This window comes from Bos indicus x Bos taurus, chromosome 18, assembly GCF_003369695.1.
Source record: "Bos indicus x Bos taurus breed Angus x Brahman F1 hybrid chromosome 18, Bos_hybrid_MaternalHap_v2.0, whole genome shotgun sequence".
NCBI lineage: Eukaryota > Metazoa > Chordata > Mammalia > Artiodactyla > Bovidae > Bos > Bos indicus x Bos taurus.
In genome coordinates, this window is record NC_040093.1 from 26,248,190 (window position 1) to 26,270,821 (window position 22,632).

A 22,632-nucleotide genomic window follows, 5' to 3' on the forward strand; every position below is an offset into this window, starting at 1 on the left:
AACATGCAGGGTCCACAGCCATAATGCTGTATCTTATATTGGTATTTCAAAAAACTACAAGGTGTGATCCAAAATGGTTTATCACAGAATCTCCTGATTACACATACACAGTAGTTTGATTTCTGGAGAATCAGCTATGTCAAAACTGTGCAAAAATACACTGTGTTTATCCTGATTAAAAAAAAAAAAAAAGCTCTAGATTCAGGTCATCTGTAAGCAGTTTTTACCTATGTGAATGTCCATCAAGACGTATGAAAGCCTGTGAAAACTTTTCATAGGCAGGTCTGTGTTGTGCACTGCAGGATTTGTTACTCCTGGCTCCCAATCAACACTGCCAAATCTTGTGACAAAAATAGCCCTGTTAAACTCCAAAATGATCATTAAAATGTAATTTTTACTTTTAATTTTGTTGAAGGTAAATGGCAGATTGAGGTAGCTGGCTGTCTATATAAGCCTTATATATGTAAATAACTCAATGGTGCAGTTAGGAGGCAAGTTTGGAGTTCAACTAACTTTGGGTTGGTGAATTGAGGGCAGTATGTTTGTTAGGTGAGTTAGCAGAATCTTATATGCTTTGACTTATTTGGGGGGTTTGGCAGGGTGATAATGGTATATAAAGTATGAGAATTAGTGGGAGGATGGTAGGGGTTTGGTTAGGCAAGCTATTTATCAGATATAAGTGTGCATGTAGATATAAGTGTGCATGTGTGGTATGTGTGTAACTGCTCTGTATCCTGTGACCACTGACACAGTAATGTATTGTGATAGATGATGTTGGAAAATAATACTCAATTTAAGCTCAGCTACTTCTTGTACAAGGGCTTCCCTTTCAGCTCAGCTAGTAAAGAATCCACCTGCAATGCAGGAGATCCTGGTTCAATTCCTAGATCAGGAAGATCCACTGGAGAAGGGATAGGCTACCCACTCCAGTATTCTTGGGCTTCCCTGGTGGCTCAGCTTCCCTGGTAAAGAATCCACCTGCAATGTGGGAGACCTGGATTCAATCCCTGGGTTAGGAAGATCCCATGGAGAAGGAATACTTCACTCTAGTATTCTGGTGTGGAGAATTCCATGGACTGTATATCCATGGGGTTCGCAAAGAGTTGGACAAGACTGATCAACTTTCATCTTCACTCTCAAAGCTCAGCTACAAGATTCTTGACTGTGTTAAGGCCTCTGATGGCTATAGCTGAGTCCCAGCATCCTGCTCAACTTAAAAATGCCAGAAGCATGAAACGAGTGAGCATGGCTGATTAATCATTAATCTATTGAGGTGTATTACTGAAGGGGAAAGAGTGGGTGATTTTAAGTGAGATAATCTTGAAGTAAGAACCAGATGCCAGATATAGTTCATTTATAGAAATCCTAATGCTTCACTGGCCTAGTACAAGGAAAGAGGCACATTTTTGGGTGGGCTGATGATTTATCACGGCTTGATAATTATGCTCTGCCTAGTAATTATGATAAGCATGATGACTGGGAATGATTAGCTTTATGTGATATGCATGATTAAAAAAATATGTCCTGTGCAATATTAATCACTTCAGTTACCCCTGTGAATGTTTGTGGGGACTGGAACCTAATGTGAGTTGAATTGTTAATGTGTATGTAATATCAACAGGCTGATGTACATACTTATATACATAGGATACATAAATGATTCATGATTATACATATCATATACTATGCATGAGAAGGCATATATATTTATTTACATTAGTGGAAGGGCACAAAATGCACAAAGCACACCATAATATTAGTTTTTAGATGTCATTTTTAAATACTTACACAGTACTTAAAGATAATGTAAAATGTTCCGTAAGCAAGTTGTTCAGGGAATCGTTGAAGTAGAGTTCAGCTTTGGGTGTTGATGGAGGGCTGGAACATCTTCCTTGAGTCTTAGGGAAAAATGTTATTTTCCTTTTCTGTTGTAGAAGAACAAACTAATAAATACACTACAAAGACTCTTCATTTTAGGAGGTTCTCTATAATAATGCTTGTTAGTGGTATAAGGACTACAATTATAGGAAAATGCAGAACAGATCCTCTTTGTCAAATGATAATAAATGAGTGATCAACAGTTTGTCCTCCAATTCATGTCACTGTTAAGAGGTCCCCTACAAGTATGCTGTTAATAGATCCCCTACAAATACTTTGGCCACCTGATGCAAAGAACTAACTCATTGGAAAAGACCCTGATGCTACGAAAGATTGAAGGCAGAAAGAGAAGGGGATGACAGAGGATGAGATGGTTGGATGGCAATCACCGATGAGATGTACAAGTTTGAGCAAGCTCCAAGAATTGGTGATGGACAGAGAAGCCTGGCGGAGAAGACAATGACAACCCACTCCAGTTCTCTTGCCTGGAAAATCCCATGGGCGGAGGAGCCTCGTGTGCTGCAGTCCATGGGATCGCGAAGAGTCGGACACGATTGAGCAACTGAACTGAACAAGTACTCAGGATAAACACTGGCTAAGAGGTTATTATGTTATACTTCGTTGTTTTACTATATGAAGTATTGGGACCACTGATAAAATTAGGAATGAGATGGTTAATGCTAGTACACCTCGTATTTGTTGTAAATGGATCACAGAATTGCATATGAAAATAAAAAATATCATTCTTATTTGATGTGAGGGAGAGCAGTGAGGAGATTGAGACTAGTATTAGTAATATTAAGATTAGAAATAGGAACAAGGCACTCAAGATATCTTTAATTGTATAGTATAGTATAGATGAAATGTGATATTGTTCATTCAGGATGAGATCCATTTTGGACTATTAGAGCCTGTTTCATGAAGGAATAATAGGTGAAGAACTGCTAAAACTGCAATAATGAAACTCTGGGCTGGATGAAGCACAAGCTGGAATCAAGATTGCCGGGAGAAATATCAATAACCTCAGATATGCAGATGACACCACCCTTATGGCAAAAAGTGGAAGAATTAAAGAGCCTCTTGATGAAAGTGAAAGAGGAGAGTGAAAAGGTTGGCTTAAAGTTCAACATTCAGAAAACAAAGATCATGGCATCTGGTCCCATCACTTCATGGCAAATAGATGGAGAAACAGTGGAAACGATGGCAAACTTTATTTTGGGGGGCTCCAAAATCACTGCAGATGGTGATTGCAGCCATGAAATTAAAATATGCTTGCTCCTTGGAAGAAAAGCTATGGCCAACCTAGACAGCATATTAAAAAAGCAGAGACATTACTTTGCCAACAAAGGTCCGTCTAGTCAAGGCTGTTTTTTCCAGTAGTCATGTGTGGATGTGAGAGTTGGACTATAAAGAAAGCTGAGTGCCAAAGAATTGATGCTTTTGAACTGTGGTTTTGGAGAAGACTCTTGAGAGTCCCTTGGACTGCAAGGAGAGCCAACCAGTACATCCTAAAGGAAATCAGTCCTGAATGTTCATTGGAAAGACTGATGTTGAAGCTGAAACTCCAATACTTTGGCCACCTGATGCATAGAGCTGACTCATTTGAAAAGACCTTGATGCTGGGAAAGATTGAAGGTGGGAGGAGAAGGGGACAACAGAGGATGAGATGGTTGGATGGCATCACCGACTCAATGAACATGAATTTGAGTAAACTCTGGGAGTTGGTGATGGACAGGGAGGCCTGGCGTGCTGCAGTCCATGGGGTCGCAAAGAGTCAGACACGACTGAGTGACTGATCTGACTGACTGACTGACTGCGCTATTTGATAGGGCTAGTAGATCAGTAAATGCATTGTTAACAATTTTGATTAATGGGTGGGATTTAATTAATGTTGGTCATTAGTGTTACTACAGTTGGGACACAATGATTTTTCAAGTCATTGGCTATGAATACATTGCATCTAAGACTAATGATGACACACATTATATTTGCTTTAAGTACTATTTTGGTAGTTTTGTAGGTTTTTCTTCAAACCCTTCACAAATTTATTGTGGGCTTGGGTATTCTAGATTGAAAAATTCCATGGACACAGGAGCCTGGCGGGCTACAGTCCATGAAATTGCAAAGAGCCAGACACAACTGAGCACACACTTCTATGGGTTAATAAAGTGGTTGTGTACTGTAATAAATTTTGGTGTATTGTTTTGTGCTTAATGATTTTTAAAATTTGTTTAAGGGGAATATGTTTAATAGTTTTAAGGGGAATGTTTAATACTGTTTGGTTATACAACAGCTATGTCTACTGAGCAGTATCCTGAGGTTTGAGATTCTAATAAAACCTTCTTACATATACTTCTTTCATGTTACGATAGAAATGCAAATTAAAACCACAAAGGGACATCCATTCACATACAATAAATGGTTATAATCAAGAACAAACAAAGATGTTGGCAACAATGTAGAGAAAATGGAACCTTTACACGTTTTTTGTGAAAGTGTAAAATGGTGTGGACAATATGTACAATAGTTTAGCATGTCTTCAAAAAAGGTAAAGTACAATTCGAGTTTGGTTTAAGAACTCCATGCCGAGGTATATGCCACAAAGAACTGAAAACAGTTGTTCAAACAAAAACTTATAGATGAATATTCATAGCAGCATTGTTGACATTGGCCTAATGGTAGAAATAATTCAAATAACCCATCAGTGGATGAATAGATAAGTGACATAGGGTGGATCTATAAAGTTCCATATTATTCTGCCATACACAGAAATAGAGTAAAATGGTGCATCTGCTGTGGAAAAGAATACAGTATGGTGGTTCGTCAAAAACATAAATTAATGTATGATTTGTCAATGCCACTTCAGGATATACATCCAAAAGGTTTGAAGGATGGAGTGAAACAGATATTTGTACACCCATATTCACAGCAGCATTACACTGGCCAAAAGGTGGAAGCAACCCAAGTGTCCATGATACATGAACTAATAAGCAAAATGTGATATATACACAAAGGTATATTATTTAGCCTTAAAAACGAAGGAAATTCAAACACATGCTACATCATGTATAAGCCTTAAAGTCATTATGCTAAGTGAAATAACCTGGGCATAAAAGGATGAATATTATATGATTCTACTTCTATGAGGTATTCAGAGAAGTGAAATTCAGAGACGGTAGAATGCAGCTGTCAAGGGTTAAATGGAGTTAATGTTTAATGGATGCAGTTTCACTTGGAAAAACGTAAAAAGTATGGGAGATGGATGGTGAGGACACATTTGAACAATGAAAATGTAGTGAATGTCATATAACTATATACTTTAAATGGTTTAACTGGTAAATGTTATGTTCAATAGATTTAATCACAATGGAAAATGTGACTGAAGTATTGACACAAGTTACAACATGCAGAACACTGAAAATACCCTAGAAAGAAGCCATATAGAAAAGGCCACCCAGATCATACTCGTCTTGTGTGCTTTAAATCCATCAAGGTTGTGAAAATGAAAGTCTCAAGATCACTTCCAGAAAAAGAAAACTGGACAGAATGGAAAAAGACATTTTCATACTTTGGGACAAGTGGTAGAAGTGGGCCTGCAGATTGTATCAGAAGGTAAAAATCATAATGATTTCTCATCCTGGGGTTACAGGGGCGTTCCCCGGGACAGTGTTCCTTTGGGGGGTAAAACATAAAGAAAATTATCATTTAAACTGGCAAATGTGGCAAATCAGTGATGACTGGGAAATGTGAAGTGAAAAGTTGCTCCGTCATGTCCAAGTCTTTGCAACCCCATGGACTATATGGTCCATGGAATTCTCCAGACCAGAATACTGAAGTGGGTAGCTCTTCCCTTCTCCAGGGGATCTTCCCAACCCGGGGATAGAACCCAGGTCTCCCACATTGCAGGTGAATTCTTTACCAGCTGAGCCACAAGGGAAGCCCAAGAATACTGGAGCAGGTAGCCTATCCCTGATATCATGAGCTACCAGGGAAGCCCAGGAAATGTGAACCTTCAGATAAAGAATACATTATACTGCTACTTCAAGTTTTCTATATGTTTGAAGTTAGCAGAAAGTAAATAACTTTTCAAAACAAACACGTCATCTACTTTTCTGACACAGTATTAAGACATCAAACATCATGATAGGTGCCAAGCCCTACCCACATTCAGCTCTCCTAAAATGGTTAAGCTAATTACTCTTATAGGAATCCAAATATTATTAAGAGGTACTGTGGGAAGATTATATTAGTAGCCACTATGTCTTGGGTGTTGTGGATGACTTAGAATGTGGTAGAAATAATGAGATTTTTGAATTACAATTTTTCACATCAAACTTCCAAAAGTTACAAGTAATACATAAATTTAGTAAAGCTGTATAATACAAAAGTAATACACAAAAGTCAGTTGAGTTTTTAACACACTAATAAAGAAGTATCAGATAGAAAAATTAAGAACAATCGCATTTACAACTGCATCAAAAAGAAAATATCTAGGTGTAAATTTAACGAATGATGTGAATGAAACACTTGCAAAATGAAAATTGGAAGACAGTAATAAAGAAACTGAAGAAGAAATAAACAAAAACATTCCATGATTGAGCATTGGAAGACTATTGTTAAAACATTCCACCAGCCAAAGCAGTGTACACATTCAATTCAAACACAATTAAAATGGCATTTTTCACAGAAAAAGAATTAACAATTCTACCATGTGTGTAGAACCAAAAAAGACCTGAAAGAGCCAAAGCGATTCTAAAGAAGAAAGCACAGCTGGAGTCGACTTACTCCCTGACTTCAAATTACACCACAAAGCTTCAGGAACCAAAACAGTGTGGAATTGGCACAAAAACAGGCACACCCACCAGAGGAACAGAACAGAGAACCCAGAAGTAAACTCAAGGACATACACTAGGATCAAGTCCCCTCAATAAACTGATGCCCAGGAAACTAGATACTACACACCAAAGACACTGGAAACTGTCCACACCACACACAAAATTACCAAAAATCCACAATTTTCCACATCAAGTCCTTTTCTGGCTCCTGTGAAAATGGATCACTGCCCCCCACCCAAGAGTCAGCCACATACAGGAAGCTTCACCACACTTTTTCTTTGCTTTTTACTCCTGCAGCAGTGCCTCCCAGCAGGTCTTGAAAACACTGAACTCCTGTCTGCACATGTGAGTGTGTCTTGAGGAGACTGAACTTCTGTCTGCGTTTTAACTCAGCCAGGCACAGTTTGGAAGTCAAAGCCCTGGCGAATCCTGAGACAACCAAGCTCCTGTCAGCTGCATGGAATCAAGTCCTCCAGATGAACATGCAGGTACCTCAAAAGTCAGAGAGGCAGACTTGGCTCTGCCTGCTGGGAAGTGCAGGCTTCATCCACTCAGACCTTTCAGTTGAGGCCCTGTGCCCATCTGAGAGGTCTGATGAATCCACTAAGTTTCAAAACTCAAATTCCATGACAAGCCACAAATGGAAAGAAAACGAATTTCAAAACACTTACCTGATAAAGGATTTGTACTCAAATTATACCAACAACTATAGAACAAACAGCCCCATTAGAAATGGCTTTATATCTGAACAGGAGACCTACTTGGCCAATGAAGATAGTTAAGTGAAGTGAAGTGAAGTCGCTCAGCCGTGCCCGACTCTTTAAGACCCCATGGATAGTAGCCTGCACCAAGCTCCTCCATCCATGGGATTTTCAAGGCAAGAAGTACTGGAGTGGGTTGCCATTTCCTTCTCCAGGGAATCTTCCCAACCCAGGGATCAAACCCAGGTCTCTCACATTGTAGACAGACGCTTTACCCTCTGTTCAGTATCACATACCTTTAGGGAATTACAAATTAAAACAATGAGGAAGTACTGTACAACTATTAAAACTGCTGAACTCAAAAAAAAAAAAAAATGATACCAATTGATGCAAGTGTGAGGAACAACAGAAACTATCCTTCACTGCTGGTGAAATGGATATACAGCTACTTTGCAAGACATTTGGGAAGATTTTTGCAAAGCTATACAAATCTCACTATGGAAAACAATATGGTAGTTCCTTAAAAACTTAAAGTTAATATATCAATTTCACTCCAGTATAAATATCCTAAATATTTGAAAGCAGAAACTGAAACAGGTATTTGTACAACCATTTCATAGCAGCATTATTCACAATAGACAAAGGTGGAAGAAATTCAACTACCCACTGAATGAAAATGAAGATATGAAGGTGAATGAAAAACAAGATATGGTACAAATGAACAAACACAATGGGATATGATTCAGCCTTTAAAACTAAAGTAATTCTCAAACATGCCACAACGTGAATGAAGCTTGAAGTCACCACACTAAGTGAAATAAGTCAGTCACAGAAATACAAATATTGTACAATTCCACTTACACAGATATCCAGAGAGGACAAAAATAATGTGGTTTCCAGGGGCTGAGGGCACCATGTTAACAGATAGTTTTACTTGAGAAAGATAAAGTTCTGGAGATGGAGGGTGAGGATATTTGTACAACAGTATAAAGGTAGGTAATGCCACAGAACTGTACACTTAAAATGTTTAAATGGTAACTGTCATGTTATATATTTTTAATCACAATACAGAAAAATGAATTAAGTACTGATAATTGTTACAATATGGATGAACACTGAAAATGTTCTCAGTAGAAAAAAAGCCATATAGAGAAGGCCACCCAGATCACATGTTCATCTTGTGGGCTTTAAATCCATCAAGGTTATAAAAATAAGGGAAAATCTAAGTAATCATTCCAAAACAAGAAAACTGGATCAGAACAGAAAAAATTATTTTCACACATTTGGACAACTGTTAAAAGTTGAAGTGGGCTTGTGGATTAAATTATAATGTGGGAACCACAGAATTTCTTGATTGGAGGGTTATGTGTCATTCTGAGGAGAGAATTTCTGTTGTGGGTAAAACATACTAGAGTATTCTGTGTGAAGTGGCAAATGTGAATACTTTTTACTGCTATGAAATTTTGTGTGAAATTATTAGAAGGTAATTTACTTTTCAAAACAACCATGTCAATACCATGCCAGAAAAACAGAAGACCTTAACTCTGTTATAAATGAGACTTACCTAGATCCAGTTTAACCAAAGTTGTGATATTAACTGGCCTTGTAGGGGCCACAAGTTAGTAAGACATATCATAAGAAGATTACATTAGGAGCCACCATGTCTTTGGTATTATGGATGACCTGAAATACAGTAGAAACAGTGGGATTTTATTTTTTTAATAATTTTAAAAATAATTTATTTGGAGGCATCAGGTCTTAGTTGTGGCATGTGGGATCTAGTTCCTTGACCAGGGAGCAAGCCTAGACTCCCTGCATTGGGAGCAGAGTTTTAGCCACTGAACCACCAGGAAAGCCCAAGAGTGGGATTTTGAATTACAATTTTCCACTTCACTTCACATTAAAAAAAAATTGCTGGAATAAAATTCAATAAAGTTGCAAAATAGAAAATTAATATATAAAAATCAGCTAACTTTCTATGCACTAATAACGAACCATGAGAAGGATAAATTTAAAAAGCAATCCTACTTATAACTTCATAGAAAAGAAAAGAAAATCTAGGATAATTTTAACCAAGGATATGAGACTCCTACTTGTACTTGGAAAACTATAAAGCCCTGATTTAAAAAATGAAAGAAGACATAAAAAATAGAAAAATATTCTGAGCTCATGTACTGGAAGAATTACTATTACTAAAATGTCCATTCTACCCAAAGCCATCTGTAGATTCAATGCATTCTTGATCAGATTTTCAAAGGCTTTTTTCATAAAACTAGAAATAATCATCTTAATATTTGTATGGAACCAGAAAGGACCCTGAACAGCCAAAGAAATCCTGAGAAAAAAGAAAACAGCTGGGTCAGAAGTCTGCCTCCGACTTCAAACTATATCGTGGAGCTAAAGTAACAAAAACAGTGTGGAACTGTCACAAACACAGATGTGCAATAAAGGAAAAGAATACAGAGCAAGCCCAGCAAAAAACTCACATGCAGATAGTTAATTCATGAGAAAAGGGCCAAGAACATACAACATGGACAGTCCCCTGAAAAGAATGGTGTTAGGGAAACTAGACACTATACACCAAGTAATTAATTAGAAAACACATGTGATGAAATGAATATAGACAAACTTTATAACTTACACCCAAACTTACCCCAAATTGTCCACAGACAAACTTAAATTAGGAAACTATAAAAATTCTGAAAGAAAACATAAAAAAAAGGAATCTATATGACCTTGGATCTGGGGATGACTTTCACACACACCACCAAAAGCCTATAACAAAAAAGTTAATAATGTGGATTTTATAAAATTAGAAACTTCTATTCTGTGAAAGATCTTATTCAGAAAGCCAAGACAAACCCGCAAATAGAAAGATGTTTGCAAAACACATATCTAGTAAAGGATTTGTTCTCATTTTGTCCTAAGAACTCTAGAACAAAAAACCTCATTAAAAATGGGCAAAGATCAGAACAGACTCCTGGCCAAAGAAGATATGCAGAGCAGACATAAGCACACAAGAATACACTCAACATCACAAAAACTGTTGTTGTTCAGCTGGTAAGTCGTGTCTGATTCTCTGCAACCCCATGGACTGTATGTACCCCATCAGGCTCCTCTGTCCATGAGGCTCTCCAGGCAAGAATACTGGAATGGGTTGCCATTTCCTTCCCTATCACATACCATTGCTGCTGCTACTGCTAAGTCGCTTCAGTCGTGTCTGACTCTGTGCGACCCCATAGACGGCAGCCCACCAGGCTCCCCCGTCCCTGGGATTCTCCAGGCAAGAACACTGGAGTGGGTTGCCATTGCCTTCTCCAGTGCATGAAAGTGAAAAGTGCAACTGAAGCCGCTCAGTCGTGTCTGAATCTTAGTGACCCCATGGACTGCAGCCTACCAGGCTTCTCCATTCATGGGATTTTCCGGGCAAGAGTACTGGAGTGCGGTGCCATTGCCTTCTCCGTCACATACCATTAGGGAGATACAAATCAGAACGTGACAGTACTGCACATCTATTAGAACTGCTAAACTTCAAAACATGACAATAGCTATTGCTGGAGGGGGGAAGAACAGGAACTCTATTTCTCTGCTGGTGGAGTACAGGTACAATCATTCTGGAAGACAGTTTGGAAATTTTTCCTTTAACTAAACAAGTCCTACCATGGATATAAAAACCAGACCTCCAGTATTTAGACAATTGTTTTGAAAAACTGTGTTCAAACTGCCATAAATTATATACATCAGCTGTATTCATAATGGGTAAAAGCTTAAAGATATTAGGATGTTCTTCTGTAGATGAAAGCATAAGCATATTGGGGCACTGACATGTGAAGGGCAAGAGCATATGCACCCCAAATATGCCTGTTTAATGTAAGAATTATTTTAGGCTGATTAATTTTTTAAACTGCAAACACATATCTATAAATCCATCAGAAGTTACCTTTTTATGAGGTCACTACAGACGGGGCCTCAGCCAAGAATGAAGTATAGGGAAAATCATTTTTCCCATCCTACATAGGCAATGGAATAGTTTAGCTATTCAAAGAAATGAACCACAAACCCAAGCAGAGACAAAGATGACTCTACATATATATTGCTAAGTGTTAAAATATAAAATAACATAATGCAGGAGACAAAAAACAAAATAATTTATTTGGGGTCCTAAGAATTGCTATTCGGAAGACAGATTGAGGTAACCCTGAAAGTGTTCTTAGTGAAAGGTTCTTGTTTTATCCCAGAAAAATTCAGAGATAAGACAGAGAAATCAAGGATTTATTTAAGTTAAAGTACCCTCCCAGTGGGAAGAGCAGACAGGCTCAGGTGAATAGCTGCCCTGAGTTTTTTTGGCAAGCCAGGTATGTGGAACATAATATTCACTGGGTTTGGGGGTCAAGTTATCTGATTTTTATTGCAGCACCATCTTCCTGGAGGAAAGAAGGACTTTTGTCCTTATTTAGCATTGATCAGAAATGTCATGGCATCAGTGCAGGATGGACACTTATCTGCAAGGCTTATTTTATTGTAATGAAAGCATAATGAGCAAAAGGTTACTTTCAGACACCAGATATTCCTGCATTTCCCCACATTTCTTTGTTCTGCCTCCAGGACACTTATCTCCAAATGTATGGCTTTCAGTATGGAGGTTCCAAGGATCCCCCTCTCCTCTGCACAAGATGCATAGCTTCCTGCCATCTGGCCCATGCTCCCCTTTCTCTGCTCACATCTAGCTTTTTTTGTTGTTTAGCTGCCCAGTCATGTTCGCCTCTTTGTGACCCCATGGACACAGGCTCCTCTGTCCATGGAATTTCACAGGCAAAATAGTACAGTAGGTTGCCATATCTAGCTACCTTCCTGTTTTAATAAAAAGATTCTGGAGGGAGAGACAGGGACTTTTAAAAACAAAAGGCAATGAGGCTGATAAAAGTGGCCTGGCGACAGTCATGACTCTGTTGGAAATCTGGAAATGTTTGTCCTTAAAGAATCACCAGTTGTTTCAGGGTAGAGGTAAAAAAAAAAGTTGATAGATTTTCATGAAATACAGTATAAGAAGCCAATAAGTAAATAGGCTGTCATGAGTTTCTGGCAGATGTGCTGAAAGACTTCAACAGGTGAAAGACACAAACAAAATAAACCCTAAAATACGGAAAATACAAACAGACCAACTGACCATCCTCTGGCCCTTTCTCCCTGCTAGTTCTCCTCTCAGTGTTCTGGGACATCAAGAAATTAGGGAGAGCTGTCTGGCAGCTCCCCTTAGACCTGACTGCTCCTACTGTCTCCACCTCCCCTAAACATGCCCCACCCATCAGAGGCACCATGCCAGAGGAAGCCTCAACAATCAATGATCCTGATGTGTCAGGGCTTTTTTGATTACAAGGGACTAGACACACTCAAGTGAAATAATTATATTATAGATGATAGAAAGCAATCTTTACAAGAGACAAGTTGAAGAGTGGGTTCAGAAGTGTCAGATCCAAGGGCTCACATAGTGTGTGACCTGGCCCCTCTCTGACTGTCAGTCCTGCTGAGTGCCTTACAGTGACTCCACTCAGGCAGTCTCTCACCCAGCACCTCCAGGATGACACAAGCTCAAAGTCCATTCTACTGGGAATGGTTTCTCCTTCACTAGGGTTCCATGAAAACTCATGACTTGGAATGCCTTTGGCCTGGCTTGGATAACATTCTCACCCTCATAGCAATCAGAGGACAGAAAATGGAACTGGCTAGACATGCATCATATAAGCATCTTCCAGATGGGTGGAGTGTGGGGTCAGCCCTCTGATACTGTCTGGACTGGAAGCACGTGAGATGTAGCTCCTTAAGGAAAGCTGAGGTGCTGTACTTGGACATGTGGACAGATTCTGGCTTGGTGAAAGCAGCAGATCCCATTGTACAGCACAGAATCTAAAGCACAAGGTAAAAAGAGATTTACTTAAGAGTCGGTGGCTACAGCTACCTGTCAAATGCTCTTGCTATCCAGCCACAGCAAGTTCTTCCATTTGCCGAAGAGCAAGGATGATGATGGTGGTAAACTCCAGGCTCCAGCCTTGAACATCAGGTTCTTGCATCTCAAGAGACTGGCTCAGAACAGGTCTTGTGCCCTTGCAAGGCCCACAGACCTCTCTTGTTCCTGGGAGGTGGGAGCTCAGGTTTCAAGCCTACCCCCGGCCACATTAATCAACCACTCCCCCAAACCGCTCATTTTTCCAGCCTCTCCTCCCTGTGCTGCAAAGAACAGACACCAAATGCTAAGGGTGTAAGGAAATCCTTGCTCAATGAAGAAATGGGAGTTTCAAGGATTATTCAATACCATGGAATTCATAACTGGCAGGCTTTCCAAAGTCCACATGGGTGCACATGGTTCTCCAAACACCAGGAAGCCGGTGAAACCATCCATTAGGAGGCCGCATTGTTCACGTATCTTTGACTCTTAAAAAGTACAAATGCCAAAAGTTTGCAACTGGAAGGTGAAAGGATTACAGGGCCACAGTCTGCTGTCTGGTTGCTGTGGCCAGGGCCACGCTCAACATTAGGAGGGTTATTAACTCAGTCTGGGATTCTAACTGGACTATCCTGGGTCATCTACTGACATGTGAACCAACAGCTATAGTTTGAGGGAAATAATCTGCAGCTAAGCTGGGCCTGTGTCACACATTCTACCCGAGTGGAAGATGGAAGGCAAAGGAAATATAGTGTACTGTTACCAGTAAAAGGGGGTAAAAAATTCTGGGAGCCCAAAACAACCAACATCCAGCACAGGCTTCTCTCCAGGGTGAGCACAATCTAGCTGGGAAGATGTCCTAAAGGTTTTTTCATACTTGACGTATTCACGGGGTTTCTTTCTAGTATGGACTCTTTGATGCTGAAGCAGATTTCTTTTGCTAGTGAAGACTTTTCCACACTCATCACAGGAGGTCTCCTGAATATGGATTCTTAGATGCCTTTTCAACTGAGCCTGAGTACTAAACACTTTTCCACAACATATACAGTCAAAAGGTTTCACCTCACTGTGGACTCGCTGGTGCCGAGTTAATTTTGTATGGAAATTGAAGGCTTGCCCACATATTGTACAAGAGTAAGGCTTTTCCCCTGTGTGAATACGCTGATGCTGACTAAGATGAGAAGTCCTTCCAAAGCTTTTTCCACACTCATTACACTCATATGGTTTCTCTCCAGTGTGGATTTTCTGATGTCGCAGAAGTGGTGAATTACCAACAAAAGCTTTTCCACACTCATTACATTCATAAGGTTTCTCTCCAGTGTGAATTCTCTGGTGTATAATAAACTCAGAACTACTGGTGAAACCATTTCCACACTCCCTACAGAGATAGGGTCTGTCCCCACTGTGGATTCTCTGATGCCTGATCAGATTTGCATTATCATTAAAGGCTCTCCCACACTCTTCACACTGATAGGGTTTCTCACCGGTGTGGATTCTCTGATGTCGAATTAATGAAGAATTGCCATTAAAGGCTTTTCCACACTCATTACACTCAAAGGGTTTCTCCCCAGTGTGGATTCTCTGATGTCTAACATAGTAAGAAAAATAGCTGAAGCATTTCCCACACTCCTCACATCTGAAGGGCTTCCTATCGTAGTGGATTCTTAGAACCTTTCCTCTAATATTTTTCACTGTAGGGATTTCCTGGTGTTGCTCCAGTTCACATGTTTCTAGGAAGCTGCTTTTGTTAAGAACATTCTTCTGTGGCCCATGTGACATCATCAAGTCTCTTTCTTCAGAAATTCCCCATGTTGGTGTTAACTCACTGTCCATGTGGGTCCTGGAATCTGATATAACAAACAGAAAACAAAAATGCCACCTAAGAATTATAGCAAAAACAAAAGAATATTGAAAATTATAGTGGTTCCCCTTATCTGCAGTCCCTCTTTCCATAGTTTCAGTTTCCCTGTCAACCACAATCCAAAAATATTAAATGTAAAGTTCCAGAAATAAATAATCCTTAAGTTTTAAATTGTGCACTGTTCTGAATAGCATGAAACCTAGCACCAACCTACTCCAACCAGATGTAACTCATCCTTTTGTATATGCTACCTGCCTATTAATAAGTAGCTGATTCAGTTATCAGATAGACCTTTGCAGGATTTCAGTACTTGTATTCAAGTAACCCTTATTTTACTTCATAATGGCTCCAACATGCAAGAGGAGTGACACTGGCAACCTGGATATTCTCTTACTGTGTCTAATTTATCACAGGTATGCATATATAAAAAAAGACATGATAGATACATAGTTGATTTTCTGTACCCAAGAAAGCAGACCCCACAGTTACAAAGGTCCTGGAGTCAATCCCCTGTGGATACCCAGGGATAACTACATAGGGTTTGATACTACCTGCAGTTTCAGGCATCCACTGGGGATCTGAAAACATATGCCCCATATGTAACTATCCTTGGTGGCTCAGTCAGTAACGAATTTGCCTGCAATGCACGAAACCTGGGTTCAGTCCTTGGGTTGGGGAGATCCCCTGGAAAAGGAAATGGCTACCTACTCTAGTACTCTTGCCTGGAGAATTCCATGGACAGAGGAGCCTGGTGGGCTACAGTCCATTGGGTTACAAAGAGTTGGACATAACTGAGTGACTAACACTTTCACTTTCACAACAGAGATTTTAGAGATTACTAAACTCCCAACATCAGCCTGCTGTTCAGATAAGGCTAATAAAATCAAAGTGTCAAATATTTACAGGTAGAGAACGGTTGACAAGGAAATAGATCTGAGAATTATGAGATGCATTAATTGGAAATATGTGGAAAAGAGTTATGGTTGGTGGAAATGGTTTCATATTTGGCTATTTTAAGAAATCATCTATTTAAATCCTTCCCAGCATGGTTCATTTAAAACATACTGCTCTGTAAAGCTCTATAGTCACTGCCTCACTTACTTTTATAGATGTCTCTGGTACCCTGTGCAGGAGGATTATCCTGTGTCTCCAGGCCCACAGGCAAATCCCCTCTCTCTAGAAGTGAGATTAACGCAGGTTTGGGAACTGGGTATCCTGAAAAGGGCAGAAAATGGCACCTGTCAGTCCTGTGTCTGCTGTGTCAAAAGAATGAAAAGCTCAAGACTCTCAGTGAGACTAGAACAGATCCACAGTAAAGGGCTCAGGACTGGGGAAAGCCAAGATTTTTGCTTAAGTGGAAAATAAGCATTTGTGATGGCTTCCTAAAACTAGACCCACGAGTAAGTTAGTGATCCTGAGGGACATATGCAAACAAAGGGAAGGGGTCATACCCTTCCCTAGACTACAGGGAGACAAAAGTAAGGCGAAAACTTATCTAACAACAGACACTACTTACCCTGCAGAAGCCCTGGGAGGATGGAGCATACTCATACCAGGCGACAACAATTCCCTACATTGGGACCAAACTGACCCAAGACTTACCCAATACCTCTCAAGTGGGTCATTTGGTCTCAGTCCCAGGACCATGGAGGGTATAAGAGATAATTCCCCACTTTCCACACCACACCCCTGGCTGATAAGGAGGAAAAAAGGAAACAGGAAAGCACAGATCTGAGCACCAAGAGAAAAGCAGCCTTACCCAAGGATGTCAAGCTCCTATAGATCTCCAGCATCACACTTCTGTACAGGGCCCTCTGTGCAGGAGAAAGGCCAGCCCATTCTGTCCGGGTGAAGTAAACAGCCACATCCTCAAAGGTCACTACCTCCTAAAACAAGAGGTTCCTGCTATGCCAGAGCCAATTCTCTGGCTCAGGGTGTGGGGCACAGGGACAGGGACAGTGAGCTGATTGTTAAATGACTGTTGCTACAACAAAAAATCTGGAACTTCTCTCACTAAAAGTTAGAGCTTCCATTTGGACACAAAATTTAGTCTCATGAAACATAACATCATGTTTTGAAAACCCTGGAAAGTCTCCCATGAATTAAAATCCCTAGAGCAAAATCTCTTTGATTCTATAAAACTTTCAATCTTTTATTGTTGCACCTACAAGCTAACAGTTAGCTTTAATCTCTTCAGACACCTACTCAGAAGTGACATTGGAGGACCAACCTGTTCCCCTTCATTGCCCCATGTGCCCAATCAATCCATATGCTCCCCACGCATGCTCATTCTACCCCAGACCTCAAGTTCAAATGACAGGAACAGAGTCATGGTTTGCCCTGATGACTGGCCTCATCCGACCCTCATCTCCTGCTTGAAGAAGGGGTTGTGCAGCCTGTGCTCAAGAATGTCCAGCAGAGAGAACTCAGTGCTGCATGGGACAGTGTATTCTGCTTCCAGATGGGTTTTCCTGGGAGAATATGCTTCTGGAATCAAATTGCTGCTGGGTAGTTCTTTTAACTGCTTTTCTTCATACACCTCCAAAACAATCTGTAAATGTTTCTGTCAACTAAGTATCATGCTTTTTCAATAGCCACTGTTTCCCATCCCTGATGGCCCCACTCTACCTTGCCAGAAAGCTCAGGATCTGGCTTAGAATTTTTATTCATTCCCCAGACTTTGGTATCAAACTTGGTTTCCTAAATATGCAGGGAATGCCCCTCCACCTTTTAATACCTCAACTTGACTCTGCAGATCTCGTCAGCACTGTCACCATCTAACACCAAATGAATCCACTCTATCTGCCTCCTGCCAAACTGCTCTATCTTCATGTAACTAACCAGCACAGAGAGTGAAAGTGTTGTTTCTCAACACAGAAATAGTATGAATTTCATCCCAGTCTCCTAAGTTAGAAATTTGAGATTCATCCAGGACTAATTTGCCCTACTCACTGCTCATTTCCAATAAGTAGTCAGTAATCAAATCCTGTCAATTTTATTTTCTAAATATTTCTGGAATCGGATTCCTCTTCACTATCATACAATCAGTTCACTAGTACCTGCTAGGAATACTTAACTCCAATTCTAGGCCTGTCCTGCATTGAATCCATCCTCAGCCAGCTATACAATCATGGACTTGTAAGGACAAACTGACTCAGTCAACTGAATGACTTCCTTGAATGAGTCATCAGGAACTACAACAATGGTTCTCAAGGTGTGGTAGCCCACCACACTAGCAGGATCACCTAGGAACTTGCCAGAAAGGCAAATTCACAGGCCCCATCCGAGTCCAATCTGTGCTTTCATAAGCCCTCCAGGTGATTCTTATGTGCACTAAAGTCCAAGAATCCTGGACTACAGGATAAAATCCGAGCTCAGGAAACCAAGCTCTATCAGGTAACAAATGATGAGGGGAAAGCACAAGACTGTACAGATAAACTATCTAGGAAGCTCTGCAAACAAAATCTAAGAAAAGGAATGATAAACCCTGAAGGAGGTCAATATAAAAGATGGGACAAATGGAAGATAGAGTAGCCAGAAAGAGTCAGACTCTGAAAATGGTATCAAGCGAGAACAGAGTCAACAACTACTCAGCAACCTAGAAACTGAGTGGTCAGGCTTGTGACCCGGTGATACCAGTAACTGACAACTTTTGTAATATCAGAAGATGGGAGCAGCAGGGTAGACAATGTCAGGCAGAGGGACAAGCCAGATATCAGAAATCCAGGACAGGGACCTGGGATATGGTTCATAGATGCTGAGTTAGTAGATAAATAAATCTCAGAAAGAAGGAAATAGTTAAGGAACACCCAGCAATTCATCAGTCTCAAAAAGTGAAATCAACTCAAGAAATCAATTTCCTTATCCTATATATGTATTTAATGTTCACTTTACAGATGAAGTTAAGGTGCAAAGAAGCTAAGTGACTGGCTCAAGGCCACAATGTCACAGAGGCTTTATAGGATCCCTAACTTCAGGTGTTTTGTCCTAGTGCAGATTTTTCCTGTCATAGGCCCCTGCCTTGATTAGCCAAGTCAACTTCTGAATAAATGGTACAAGCTCCCTTCTTCTTGTCTTCTTCTCGCTACTGCTCTACCCCTGCTTCCCAAAAACCTTGTGGTCTCCCTGATCTTGATTACTCCCACTGTGTAATGGACACCTACAATGCCAATCTGAGTCCCTCATTCTCACAGGGCCCTCTGCAGGAGGAACCACTAAACCTGGGAACCCACTAGCTCAACAGAGATCCTCAGAGTACAGGAGACTATCCTTTTGCATCCCTGGACACTCTACGCACCCACTGTTGCTGGACTTCTGGCTGCTCATTCCCGCGTCATCAGCTTTCCCCCAGCATCCAGTCCTACTGATGAGAATCAACAAGGGTCTTCCGATTGCTTAGGCTCTAAGACTTCTTGCCAGAATCATCTCTCTCATCCCCCTCTTTCTTCACATCAGATCTCTCCAAGGCTGACCTGAGGGAATCACAGCTCACCTGGTGCCAGACTTTCAGGGGCATGACAGCCATTATTGAGCTCTCTCTCAATGAAGGGCAGGGGCTGAGGGAAGAAGCAAAGAGAAACAAAAGTGAGCCAATCCAGAAAAAGGCTCTTTTTTAAAACAAATCTGCCAATAACAGCAACAACCATTTACTAAATGCCACTGAGTAAATGGTATATGAATATTTCCCCACAATATGCCATGAGGTTTGAATTCTTAGGAAATTAAGATTTTGAAAGGTAAGTAACTTGACCTTGGGTACCAGAGCTTGTACTCACCAACATCGTGCAACACTGTCTGTCCTAAGACATGAGAACAGGGGAACACGAATACACAAAAAGCAAACAAGCAAGACATCAGAAAACTCAAAGCAAACCCTGTAAGAAGCAACCTAGATCTTTATTTTTAAAAATAAACTTTTACTGAGAACATAAATGGTTAAAAAAAAAGAAATATGTTTTTGGATGATAAATATATATCCACTCATTCAATCACCTCAATAATTCTTTAAACCTTTTCTTTTTCCCAAATAAGAAAACAGTCTTAAGAGAATAATTTTCTCTATGAAGGTCACTCAGCCAGTGGATGGATGAACTTGGATCCCAAACCAGATGGGCCTGATTTCCAGAGGCCAAGCTTTTAATAACTACATCAAATTGCTTCCAACAGTAATCCCAACAGGATTTTTTCTTTTAGAACTCAATAAAGGGATTCTAAGGCTAAAAAAACAGATAAAGGTAGCCCCCCAAATCAGAAAAATCATCTTAAAGTAAGGTTTCCTTTTCTTGATCTTGGGGCACACATCTTTTTCTGTTCACCACCCTCTTCTAGGACCCAGTGATAACCAGAAACCAATTAGCAAAAGACCATGAAAAGACCACTTCAACAGGCAAAAATGTCTGGGTCACCACTTTAATTATATCATCCCCTACAGATCAGATCAGATCAGATCAGTCGCTCAGTCGTGTCCGACTCTTTGCGACCCTATGAATCGCAGCACACCGGGCCTCCCTGTCCATCACCAACTCCCGGAGTTCACTCAGACTCACGTCCATCGAGTCAGTGATGCCATCCAGCCATCTCATCCTCTGTCGTCCCCTTCTCCTCCTGCCCCCAATCCCTCCCAGCATCAGTCTTTTCCAATGAGTCAACTCTTCGCATGAGGTGGCCAAAGTACTGGAGTTTCAGCTTTAGCATCATTCCTTCCAAAGAAATCCCAGGGCTGATCCCCTACAGACACTTTGTATTCTTGTTCCGCAGTCATATCCTACCAAAAAGCCAGGGTTTTCCCAAATGAAATTCACTGCATGTGGCCATTTCCTGCTAGCCTCATCTGCCACACTGGCCTTTCAGCTTCTCTATAATGCTAATTTAGGACCTTTGTACCTGCTGTTTCCTCTGCATGAACCACTCTTCTCCAACCTTTAGAACCTTTGTAACTGATAGACTGTGTGCAACACTTTTCAGAAGTCGGCCCTCTGTTCATATAGGTAACTGCCAGCTCACCACAGCCTGTCTCTACAGACCAGGTCAGGGCCCCTGGCTACACACTCCACTAGCACTGTATTCTCTTTCTTGTATACCACCTCTCTCCGTTTAAGACACTGTGTTTTCTTTATCCAACATTTATCACAAACTTATTTCATTCCAGGCCAAGTGTGAGACACAGGACAAACAGTAGAGAAAGAAGGGTGTGATCCCTTCCTTCACGGGGCTTAAACTAAAAGAAACACAAATAAGAATCAAAGATCCTCGGAATTAGCTTTAAGACCACAATCGTGACTAGTGACAGGGATACCTTATCCTAGATGCGGAAGCTTAAGAATAGGAATTACTCAAGTTGAAAGGAAAATCTTTCCAAAGTTAACAGTATGTGCAGAAACATGTTCTTGAAGTGAAAGTCCAAAGAATCAAGGGGAATGTGCTTAAGACGAAGGTGAAGTTGTAAGAGATCAAGTCCTGCAAGAACTTGTGCACGTCAAGAATGATCGCACTGGATTAACAGAGGACTTTTAATTAAACTGAAAGGTCCCTGGGAGAGGGGCCCACGGCCCTCTCATTCGCAGCTGCATCTTGGGAACCTAGAACAGCAACTAGCATTTAGCGGCTCAGTTAGTAGTTGCTAGCCCAGGGAGAAGGCAATGGCACCCCACTCCAGTACTCTTGCCTGGAGGGTCCCATGGACGGAGAAGCCTGGTGGGCTGCAGTCCATGGGGTTGCGAAGATTCGGACACGACTGAGCGACTTCACTTTCCACTTTCAAGCATTGGAGAAGGAAATGGCAACCCACTCCAGTGTTCTTGCCTGGAGAATCCCAGGGACGGGGGAGCCTGGTGGGCTGCGGTCTATGGGGTCGCACAGAGTCGGACACGAGTGAAACGACTTAGCAGCAGCAGCAGCAGCCCAGGGAGCAGGGGAGGCTGTGGCTGTGTGAGATCAAACGGCGTCTCCTTTTCATCCACAGCCTTACACAAGGCGGCCACTAAGGACTGGGGCGAAGGCACCGCGGGCTGGGGGAGACTGGCCGGCGGGCGCGTTAGCTCCCCGGACCAGGTGGCGCCGCCCGACTCCCTCCACCTGGACACGAGGGACTAAGCGGACAGCCTTCTCCAGGGTGAAAGGTGTGCTCCCAGCAGGCTCGCTGAGGCGACAAGACCCAGAAACTCACCTCAGGAAAAGGGCAATATGTGGTGTGAGCAGAAGTGCGTCACTACGTCGGCCGTGGCACCCAAGTATCGCGAACTTCCTCTCTAGGAAGCCACAGCACACGTCTCTGTGGTCCCTGGCTTTCCTCTCCAGGCGCGTGACTTTAACGGACGATATCAAATAGAAAAAGCTTATCGTTAAGCTAATCTCTAGCTGAAATTTAGAATTTCCTTCCATTTTGTGTTGGCGAGGACCACAACAGTATCAGCAGTG

The 22,632-nt window shown here is 41.1% G+C and overlaps 1 protein-coding gene across 1 annotated transcript in view; it reads right to left on the reverse strand.

Annotated features, from left to right (window-relative positions):
* LOC113876631 (zinc finger protein 23) overlaps positions 1 to 22,432 on the reverse strand; it is a 37,672-nt gene extending 15,240 nt beyond the window's left edge. The window contains exons 1-5 of the mRNA XM_027516066.1: positions 22,382 to 22,432; positions 19,709 to 19,772; positions 16,976 to 17,102; positions 16,318 to 16,431; positions 14,486 to 15,202 (exon numbers count right to left, since the gene is read on the reverse strand). Of these exons, the coding sequence (XP_027371867.1) occupies positions 14,486 to 15,202; positions 16,318 to 16,431; positions 16,976 to 17,102; positions 19,709 to 19,741 (991 nt within the window). The 5' untranslated portion in view covers positions 19,742 to 19,772; positions 22,382 to 22,432. The remainder of the gene's footprint in view (positions 1 to 14,485; positions 15,203 to 16,317; positions 16,432 to 16,975; positions 17,103 to 19,708; positions 19,773 to 22,381) is intronic.
* Positions 22,433 to 22,632: the final 200 nt, after the last annotated feature.